The sequence below is a fragment of the Elephantulus edwardii genome, unplaced genomic scaffold (assembly GCF_000299155.1).
Source record: "Elephantulus edwardii isolate Elephantulus edwardi_28Jun2011 unplaced genomic scaffold, EleEdw1.0 scaffold00051, whole genome shotgun sequence".
Taxonomy (NCBI): Eukaryota; Metazoa; Chordata; class Mammalia; order Macroscelidea; family Macroscelididae; genus Elephantulus; species Elephantulus edwardii.
Window position 1 is genome coordinate 15,715,159 of NW_006399801.1, and position 11,402 is coordinate 15,726,560.

The 11,402-nt window shown below is 41.5% G+C and overlaps 1 protein-coding gene across 1 annotated transcript in view; it reads right to left on the reverse strand.

Moving 5' to 3' along the window:
* The window catches only part of LOC102856305 (mitochondrial import receptor subunit TOM22 homolog), a 56,720-nt gene extending 56,237 nt beyond the window's left edge, over positions 1-483 (reverse strand). Inside the window, exon 1 of the mRNA XM_006886801.1 lies at positions 472-483. Within this exon, the coding sequence (XP_006886863.1) occupies positions 472-483 (12 nt within the window). The remainder of the gene's footprint in view (positions 1-471) is intronic.
* Between the last annotated feature and the right edge of the window lie 10,919 nt (positions 484-11,402).

Below are 11,402 nucleotides of genomic sequence, written 5' to 3' on the forward strand. Positions count from 1 at the left end.
CGCTGACTCTCACCAGTGGCTATGGATGAAGTCACAGGCGATTTTCAGCCAGCGCCGGACACATAAATGTTTTTGAAGTTCAAACAATTAAGAGTTGTTTTGTATGGCTTAGCTTCAAGCTTTCCATAATAAGACTCAGAGATGGGATCCCTATTCATCCCTCCCCTTCAGCAGTGGCTCTGGAACGTCTGCAAAAAGTCTTCCCCTGGTGCACTGTGACAGGTGATAAGAATCCACCAGGGCTCAGAGGGGAGGATGGTATATTGTCTAGAGTTTTCTGCTGAATTTTCACATTAGCAAATTTTGTTGTTATTACATGTCTTTGAATCAAATGTGATTCATATTGACCCGATGGATCTGAATCCTGTCCTATCCAGTGCAATCCTCATCATCTCTGATACACTTAAGCCCACTGCTGCAGTCATTGTCTCACTGTGTCTAATAAAGGGTTTTCTTCTCTGATTCACTCACCTTTCCAGTCATGATACCGCTTTGCAAGGAATAACCTCTCCTACAGCTACTCACTTAAAAGTTAATTGTTATAAGCCAAAGTGTGCATGAGTGATGGAATGAGCCACTCAAGGGTACCAAGGAAGAAAGAACTGGTGATCATTCTCTGTAGCAAGCTAAGAAAATCCTATGGATTAGTTCTACTCTGTAACAAAGTAAGTCACAATGAGCCAAAATTAGCTAGATTACAGAAAACTTCATTTGAGTTGAGATCTACCTATTAAGTCTTCACTAACCCAAACTCACTGCCATGGAGTCAATGAATACTTGTGGTGACCACCCACTAGGGTTTCAAGGCTAGAAATGTAAATGCTAAAATTTTCACATTAGCAAATTTTGTTGTTATTACATGTGATCTTTCACCTATAGAACAACTTGCCAAATAGAATTGAGGACCTTTCAATTAGCAGCCTAATGTACAACTAACACTTAAAATACTACTCCACCAGGGATGGGGTGGGTGGTGGTGGTGGTGTTTTGTGCCATCGAGTTGTGTATATATACACATACACACATACAGCATATGCATGTGTCAGCTGTCATTGAATTAGGCTTAAATTCACAGTGATTCCATGCATGCGCAGTGGAACAAAATGTTGCCCAATCTAGTGCCATCTCCATGTTGGTTTTGTTGTGTACCATCGAGCAGAAACCAACCCATAGCTGACCCTCAATTGGGTTTTCAAATGCAGTTAAATTGCGTAGGAGGAGATTGCTCATCTTCCTCCCTCAAAGCAGTGATGGCTCTGAACCGTGTGCCTTTGCATTGACAACACAACTCCTTCCTACTAAGCCACCAGAGCTCCCTGCCATCTCCATGACTGACTGCAAAGGGAATCATTGTGATCCACAGGGCTAATTTCTGAAGTGGACTCTCAGGCCTTTTTCCTAGTTCCACTTACTGGAAAGTCCACTGGAACTTGACCAACACCCTAACCGCTTCTGAAGATAGTGACTGTGTATAAGGAACACTGGCTAGGAATCTAACCTGGGTTTCCTTCATGGAAGGTGAGAGTTCTACCATTGGAACACCAATGTCCCAGAGTGCGTGTGTGTGTGTGTGTGTGTGTGTGTGTACAACAGAACAGGACAACAAGAGAGAAAGACACGGAAGGATAAATAGAACAACCCTTGATGCATAAGACAACCACGTACTGTGTAGAAAATGAACCCAACAGCCACCCAATAATACAGCCTGGCTTCGGGTCTGCCTATAACCTCAGGTGCACACCTGCCAGCCACTGCCATCTCCTCTGTTCCAAAGAGAGGCTTGTGCTGAAATTTGCAGAAAACCAGCTATTTCAAAGAAATAGGTAAGAAACAAGAGTTGATGGAACTGCAAAAATGTGGGGATATTTTAAGGTGGTGCTAAGCATCTAATAATATCTAGGCTTTGGGGAGTGCTGCACACACTCAGCTTCTGCAAACATGAGCTAATTAGCCTGTATTCTGAGGGAGGTGGGCACACGTACGGATTGTTACTGCTTCAGCTTGCAGAACCACTTAGCTCTGTCACACTTCTTGTAGCAACACGCCATGTAATAGGTAAAAACACACTAGCTTTTCAAGACCTGGATTTGAGCTAATAATGCTGGGAATTGCTGAAGCTGCTCATGCATTCAAATTAGAATTCTCACTTTCCCCTCCTTCTTCTCAGCTGCTATACATTCTTCAAAACATTAACACCCACTCAGATGTCTACCTCTTCTATGAAGCCTTTCCCCACTGTGTGCTCACAAATCAGTCCTCTGTGCGGGTGGTCAACAGCACCAGTTCTTCTGAAATCATCTCAGGTGTAACACTGAAAGTTCCACGTCCCAGGAAACCCCCTCACTGGTAGCTTTTCAGTCAATTCTGCTAATGGCAGTCTCGTGTGTTTCAGGGTAAAAAGGTGTTCCATGCGGTTTTGTTTTGTAGACTTCGAAAATATTTTAATTATACATTCTTTTTGAGGGAGCTAGTATGAAACATTGACTAATTTAAACTTATAGTTGCTGAGTTGGTTCTGACTCATAGTGACCGTCAGGTTTCTGAGGCTGTAAATCTCCATGGGATGAGCATACCCATCTCTCTTCCTTGGAGTAACTGGTAAATTCGAACAACCAGAGACCTGTGGCCTTTTTGTTAGCACAAAACTATACAGACTTAAGAGGATGTTTTTATTAGATTCAGCTTTTGTCTGCAAAACTCTTGGGGGTATGCATTTTTTAAAAGGAAAAAAAAACACAACATCTTTAAACAATTTAAGTGCCTGTGCATTCTAGGTGATTCTCTAATCTATTTTAAATCACAAAGGTTATCGTTTCCTCTGTAGCCACAATAGGCCCCTAGGATGATGACATTGTTCTTTTGTAAGGTATCTACAGTGGCTTGCTTTTTCACCTTTATTTAAGAATTTGCTATAGCTTCAAGTCTGGAACGAAATCCATGCCCAAGTATCAGCTCCAAACCCAACATTGGACAAGCTGTAGAGTGAATGATGACACTTGTGAGGAACATGTTGTTGTTACAGCCCTCAGAATAATCAACCATATGAGGCAAAAAGGGCAGCACAAGTGCAAAAATAAAGTTCAGAAGACAGAAAAGAGGGCCAAATGGAAATGAGAAGCTCAGAGAGGCAGCAGGGAAAGCGCTGTTACAACGAGAGAATTGCAACTAATGTCATGAAACAAAATGTGTTCTAATTGTTGAATGGAAAACTAATTTGCTCTGTAAATGTTCTTCCAAACATAGTTCTAATAAAACAAGGAATTTACCACAGTTATACAGCAAACTGTTTTGTATTCAATAAAAAATTAATTATAGTGACTATATAATAATCAAACTCCAATTCAAACTGTTCTGTGTGAATAAGTCAATGATGACTGTTACATTCTTAAAGTTGTGCAGCCATTCTTTCTATTCTTTTACAAATTATGTCACTATCAAAGATTTAGCTCTCTTTTCCTATAAAGGTCAGAACCAAGAAATCCATGAGGCTGTTCTGTCTACGACATAGTGTTACTATAGGTAAAAATCAGCTCACACACACACACACAAATAATAATAATACAAACCCCATAAACTCTAGTCTTTTATCAGGTGCACCTTAGTCTTTAAACTGACATCCTTGCTCTTTAACAAAAAGATCCTTGCAAGATTTTCCCAATGCAACACATCTTTTGGTTTCCTGACTGCTGCTAACATGAGTGATGATTGTGGATACAAGTAAAACAAAATCATTTTTAAAAAATCACTCTTTGGTCCATTGGTGTTGCTTTCTGATCCAGTAGTGGGAATTTTTATTTTCTTCATGTTGAAATGTGAACCGTGTTAATGGTAGTCTTCAGTAAGTAGTTCAACTCCTCTTTACTTTCAAGCAATGTTGTATCATCTGCCTAACACCAGCTGCTAATTGGTCTTCCTCCAATCCTGATACCACATTCTTCTTCATGTAGTCAGTTCCTTGAATTATTTCCTTAGATTGAATAGTTATGAAGAAAGGACTCAGATCTTTCCTGATTCTAAATCTTTCAACATTTCCTTGTTCTGTTTAGACCATTGATTGTTGGTCTAGGTATAGGTTCACATGAGCACAATTGTGATATTAAAGGTTTATTGTTCGAAAATAGCTTCTCTGGTCATTGATTTTGACTCTGCTGTGTGGATGGGAGGGAATATGTGAGTATAGTGTGTTAGCCTATCCTCAAGAAACTTGGCTCGCAACTAAATTTAGTAGATTCAGCAGCGGATTTTCAGAATCTCACCACTAACAAAGAAGCAGGCATGCAGAATGCACCCTTTGGGACAGAGATTCTTGCAGCAGGTAGACCTATAGAAGCAGCCACGGCTGCAGCAGAGAACCAGATGCCCAACATGAGATAGAGCTGACCTTGGGACTGCTACCCCACAGAATCAGATCTAAAAGCCTTTGCCCAAGTCTATTGGTGGACTGTAGGAGACAGCCATAATTGGTCAGGCCTGCAAGCTTTGTAACACTGGTCTAAAGTCTTGAGGCAGAAGGCTGAGGTGCCTTTGAGCACATTTCAAAAGCTGTCCTAAGTGACTGTATTTGTTACTAACCTGAATTATAGCCTTTTGACTTCCCTAATATGATTCTGTGTGATCTTTGAACTATTGCAATGGATTCTGGATTCAGTAAAGCAGGAAGATTGGTGTGGTTATCAGTAGAAAGTGGTGTAGGAGCATGGGAGACATGTCTGACCTTGTGAGAATTGGTTTTGTGCCATGGTATTGTTGGTGGGGACAGTTTCCCTTTGTGGAGTTAGTAGAGGTCAGATACGGCTATCCCTATACTGCTCTTCGAAAACCCTATGTACAATAGAGTACACTTAGACTATCGATTGGACTAGCAGACATGGCAATTGAGACTAAGATCTTAGAAATGAAAATGCAGAGAAGAAGAAACAGCTGTAAGCAGACACTAGTGACTGGAACGTGGAATATGAGAAGCATGAATGTAGGAAAATTGGACATTGTTAAGAAAGAAAATGGAACTCATAAACATTGACATACAAGCTATTGGCGAAATGAGATGGCTTGGCATGGGACATTTTGAATCAGATGATCATATGATTTACTATGCCAGGGATGAAAAGGTGAGAAAAAATGGGGTTGGTTTCATAATTTAAAAAGTCATTTCTAGATGCATCCTGAAATACAATGTGATGAGCGACAGGATAATATCCATACGCATACAAGGAAGTCCAGTGAATACCACTATCATTCAAATATGTGCAACAACAACTAGAGCCAAAGAGGAGGAAATAGAAGATTTCTACCAACTTTTGCAGTCAGATATTGATCAAACATACAATCACGATGCATTCATAATAATGGGCACTGGAATGCAAAAGTTGGGAATAGGGAAGAAGGATCAGTAGCTGGAAAACACAGGCTTGGTGAGAGAAATGAGGCTGGAGATAGAATGATAGAGTTCTGCACATTCAATGATTTATTCATTGCAAATACCTTTTATAAGAAACATAAATGCAGTCTATAGACATGGATTTCACCTGATGGTATGCATAGGAATCAAATAAGTTACATTTGTGGAAAGACTCACTGGAGAAGCTCAATATCAGCAGTGAAAACCAGGCCAGGTGCTGATTGTGGAACAGCCCATCAACTACTCATATGCAAGTTCAAGCTGAAGTTGAGGAAAATTAAATCAAGTCCACAGGAACCAAAATTTGATCGTAGGTCTGTCCCACTTGAATTTCAAAACCATCTCAGCAAAAGGTTTGAGGCCTTGAGCACCAAATGAGCTCTGAGAGAATATCAAGAAAATTGTCCATAAAGAATGCAAAAGATCATTACAAAGGCTGAAGAAGAAGAAAAGACCAAGATGGATGTTAGATGAGACTCTGAGTATTTCATTAAAGCACCAAGAAGCCAAAGCTAAAGGAAGAAACCAAGAAATCAAAGAGCTGAACAGAAAATGTCAAAAGGCAGCTCAGGACAACAAAGCAAGATACTATAATGAAAGGTGCAGAGAGCTGGAGTCAGAAAATCAAAAGGGCCGAACTCGCTCAGCGTTTCTTAAGCTGAAGTAACTGAAAAATAAATTCAAGCCACGGGTGGCAATACTTAAGGATACTTTGGGTAGAATTTTAAATGATCCAGGAAGTATCAAGAGAAGATGGAAGGAATACAGAGTCACTGTACCAGAAGGAATTGGCTGACACAGAGGAATTTCATGAAACAACATATGAGCAAGAGCCTATGGTGATGAAGGAGGAAGTTCAAGTTGCAATGAAGGAATTGGCAAAAAACAAGGCTCCAGGAGTTGACGGCATACCAATTGACATATTTCAACAAACAGACACTGCCCTGGATGTGCTCACTAAGTGGTGCCAAGAAATTTGGAGAACAGTCAGTTGGCCGACTGACTGGAAAAGATCGATATTTGTTCCCATTTCAAAGAAAGGTGATCCAACAGAGTGCGGAAATGATCAAACAATATCATTAATATCACATGCAAGCAAGATTCTGCTGAAAATTATCCAAAAACATTTGGAACAATAGGTCAACAGAGAACTGCCAGATGTGCAGGCTGGATTTAGAAGAGGTTGTGATACTAGGGATATTATAGCTAATGTAAGATGGATCTTGGCAGAAAGCAGAGAATACCAGAAGAATGTTTATCTATGCTTCATTGACTATGCAAAGGTTTTTGACTGTGTGGATCACAAAAAGCTATGACTGACTCTGAGAAGAATGGGAATCCCAGAACATTTGATTGTGCTAATGTGAAACCTATACTTGGACCAAGAGGCAGTGGTCAGAACAGAACAAGGAGACACTACATGGTTCAAAATCAAGAAGGGGATCCGTCAGGGATGTATTCTATCTCCATATCTTTTCAATCTGTATTCAGAACAGATCATCCAAGATGCTGGGTGTACAAGGAGGAATGTGGCATCAGGGTTGGTGGAAGAGGCTTCAACAATTTGCGTTATGCAGATGACACAAGCCTGCTTGCTGAAACTGAGGACCACCTGAAGCACTTGCTGCAGGATATCAAGGACTGCAGCCTTCAATATGGATTGAAGCTCAACATCAAGAAAACAAAGATTCTCACCACTGGGCCAACTGGCAGCATCAATATGGATGGTGAAGAGATTGAGATAGTTAATAGTTTTCATTTACTTGGCTCCACAGTCAACACTCTTGGTAACAGCAGCCAGGAAATCAAGAGATGAATTGCATTGGGAAAGTCAGCTGTGAGGGACCTCTCAAGAGTACTGAAGAGCAACGACGTCCGGCTGGAGACTAAGGTGCTCCTGATCCAGGCTATTGCCTTCGCAATTACGTGCTATGCATTGGAGAGTTGGACAGTGACTAGGGATGATAGAAAGAGAATTGATGCCTTTGAGCTGTGGTGCTGGAGAAGAATGCTGAATATACCATAGACTGCTAGGAGAACAAGCAGTTTTGTTCTGGACAAGGTGAAGCCAGAGTGCTCCTTGGAGTCAAGGATTCTGAAGTTTCGTCTGACATAGTTTGGGCATGTTGCAAGGAGGGACTGGTCCTTGGAGAGGGACATCATGTTTGGCAGAGTAAAGGGGTGGCTAAGGAGAGGAAGACCTTCGATGAGATGGATCAATTGATGTGACTGGAGTGGTGGGAATGAGTGCGTTTGAGATGGCGAGGTTGGCACAGGATAGAACAGCGTTTAGGATCTCTATGAGTCGCAAGCGACTTGATGGCACATAACAACAACAACACTGCTCTTGCTTTTTTTTTTTTTACAATTAAGTGTTTTAGGATTCCCACTCTTTATAATGTTATCCATAATCTGTTGTGATCCAAACAGTCAATTGTCTTTAATGGTTAATAAACACAAGTAAACTTCTTTCTGGTATTTGCTTTCAGCCAAGACCCATTAGACATAAGCAATGCTATCCTTTTTTCCATAGTTCCTATAAAGTTTTACCTTTCAAAGCCAGAATAGGAGCCTTCCACCAAAGATTATCTTGAGTCCTCATCTTTAAAGCTGACACTTTAGGCCAGAAGGGACTCAAGGGGTTTTGCTCTAGGGAGCAGAAGGTTCTAAGTCCCTAGGAAGTTGTTTTAATCTCAGATTTCCAGGGCTGCCCTAGACCTTCTGAGTTAGAACTACGGCTCCCTGGTTATTTATGTTTCAAAGGGTCTTTGAAAAATAGAGGGGAAGCCCTTCATCAAACCCAGTCAGGATGATTTGTTGCTTGCCAATCAAAAAAGTCAGTTCTGGTGTCGTCTGTAATATGTTGCACTGCTAAGTAAAAAAAGCACCTAGCATAAAAAATAATTTCCAAAAAGAAAAAGGAAAAAATAGATATACATTTTCTTTTCATTGAAAACTTTCTTTTAACCGACCATTTGTTGGAGGCCCTTTGGGGAGCTCTGGTGGCTTACAGGTAAGGAGTTGCGCTGCCAGTCCAAAAGCACCTGGTTCAAATCCGCCAGCTGCTCCACAGAAGAAAGATGGACAAGCTCTGCCCAAGTGATTTCCTGCCTCTGAAAACTCACTGGAGGCTCAGCCACGAGTTAGTCACAACTTGATGATACACAACAACAGCAAAGGCTTTCAGGGATATGGATGTATTAGTTCGACTTTTTTGGTTTTCTTTATTTCTTTAAAGTATCTTAAGACTTCTGAGAGATTTGTGAAGTCTTTTGAGTGTATAATCTTTCCAGATTCTTGCAATACTCCCATTTTTTTTTACAGTTATCTAAACCATGGCCTTTTAAGTCACCTTAAATCCATATGAAAGAGGGACAATGTGGGGTGGGGAAGGACAGAAAAAGAGTTGATGCATTTGAGTCATGGTTCTGGTGAAGGGCACTGAACATGTAGAGTAGCAGAAGTATAAACAAATCAGTCTTTGGGGAAAAAATACAGACTACTTCTTAGAAGCAAGAATGGCAGAACTCCTGCTCACTTAGTTTAGACAAGTGATCAGCAAAGACCAATCACTAGAAAAGGACAGCATGTTTGGTAAGGTAACATGTGAGTGAGAATGAGGGAGACCATCATTGAAGTGGATTGACACAATAGCCAGAATGTTGATCTACAAATAGCCTTTACCTGTAAATTAACCCCTTTTCAGTTACACCAGGGATTTTTTTTCAATGTGATTATCAACAAAGTAGTCAGAGAGAGAGATGACAATTTGTTGATGGACTCAGAGACATAGATTCCTCTTTACCAAGACTTCAGGTTACCTCCAGCACTGAGATCTGACTTACATGTAAGCATGAACCAACCTTCACCTACAGAATGGACCAGGCAGTCTCCTGATGCAGACAGACTGTATTCAGCCCTTCTCTCATGAGGCAGGGAGTTTGGGTCAGATGTTGTTATTGCTGTTGTTATCGTTGTTGTTAAGTACTGTCAAATTAACCAACTTTAGCAACTTTATGAACAATGATTACTCTGTGGGGATTGAAATAAATGTTGTTGTTGTTGTTGTTGTTGTTGTTGTTACGTGCCGTCAAGTTGCTTGCTACTCATAGCGACCCTATCTATGTACAACAGCCCTAAACCTTGCTCTGTCCTGCACCAATCACATTGTCTCCGATACACCCATCCCGATTACCCCAGTCACTGAATCAATCCACCTCATAGAGGGCCTTCCCCTTCTGTGCTGTCCCTCCAACCTCCCAAGTATGATGTCCCTCTCCAAGGACCGGTCCCTCCTTACAACATGTCCAAAGTATGTCAGACCAAGCCTCAGAATCCTTGCCTCCAAGGAGCAGCCTGGTTTAACCCTCTCTAGGATGAACCTGTTTGTTTTCTTAGCAGTCCATGGTACACTCTATACTCCTCTCCATTTCATAACAAAATATGTACAAATGATTGATAGAAAACTAAAGTACTTTGTAAACCTTCACTCAAGCTATCCACTATATTTTCAGCAAATTTTTCTTCTGCCTAAATCAGCCAGACATTTTATGTTGCATACAACTGAAAACACTGACTGAATCCACACATGCAGCATTGATAACTAAATATCTGTTCTGTAAGTTGGTCCGTGGGGCATTAGTAGTTCACTGGTAGAGTCCTTGCCTTCCTGTTGGAAACTCGGATTGAGATATGGAGCAAAGCACCTCACACACAGCCACCACTTGTCAGGCGGTAGAGGATTGTGTGTTTTTCTGATGTTAAACAGGCTTCAGTGGAACTTCCAAACTAAAAGCAGGAAGAAAGGTCTGGTGATCTGCTTCCAAAATTCAACCAATTGAAAAACCCAGGGGAGCTCTCATGGCCTAGTGGCAAGAAGCTGCTCTGCAATCCCAGAGGTGCACTATTCAAATCCATCAAATGCTCTGCTGGAAAAGGAGGGACAATCTCCTCCTGTATCAGTCAGATCCGATTTGACAGTACACGCACACACAAAAATAATAAAAATTTTAAAAAATATTTTTCAAAACCCCTATCAATCCTAAGGGTACCATCTATAGCTGATGCTGGGGGTGGTGTAGGACTGGCAGCATTTTGTTCTGTTGTACATGAAACTGACATGAGTTGGGGGCTGGCCTGGCTCTGATATCCATGATAAGGCTGCCCTGAGTTCATTCTCTCTGTTTTCACAACTTCTCAAGCTGGTTCGACACTCATCCTTACCTCTGACACAAGGCCTTCATCTAAGCCTTCCAATGGGCCATTCAGCCTCAAAGCCCAGGGCCCCACTCCTTCTGCTCTGGGAGAACTTGACTTTCAGGACTTGACGACTTGGACAAAAATAAAGACAATATGTAGTTTGGAGATAGGCTCAGAGAGCCTGTGACAATGATTCTCAGTTTCTACCAAATGTCCTTCCTTTCTTGAGAGCACTCATGTTCTTTCTCAGCTCTTGTTTTGTTCTCCTTGTTTCCATTTTTCACCCTCTGTTATCAGTGGTGTGCCTTGTGGACTGCAGTTTTGCTATGGAAAGTGACCAGTTCTCCTCCTATCTCCAGTACCAGCACCCAAATACTTCTTCCACTGCCACTGGGAGCTTTTCTGCACACTTCCCCAACACGGACCCTGCTCTCCAGCAGAGCTTATAGCTTTATAGGCCCTCAGAGCAGCATTAATACATTGGTCACTCCACCCACACAGGATCCCTTGGGCAATTCTTACACACCTCTGGGCTCTCTCAAACTTGGTGCCTGAGACATTCAGGTGCCCTTTGACAAATTGCACAGGCTTTGTATCCCCCATCTGAAGAGAACTATGGTTCTCAGACTTGGCCGTGATTCCCATGGAGCCTCTTGCCATTCCTCCAGGGAGAATCGGAGTACTCAGTCAAACAAGATTTCTGGAAACCTACCCAGAACACTTGATCGTTCTAATGCGAAACTTATACTTGGACCAGGAGGCAGTCATCAGAACAGAGCAAGGGAACACTGCATGGTTCAAAATT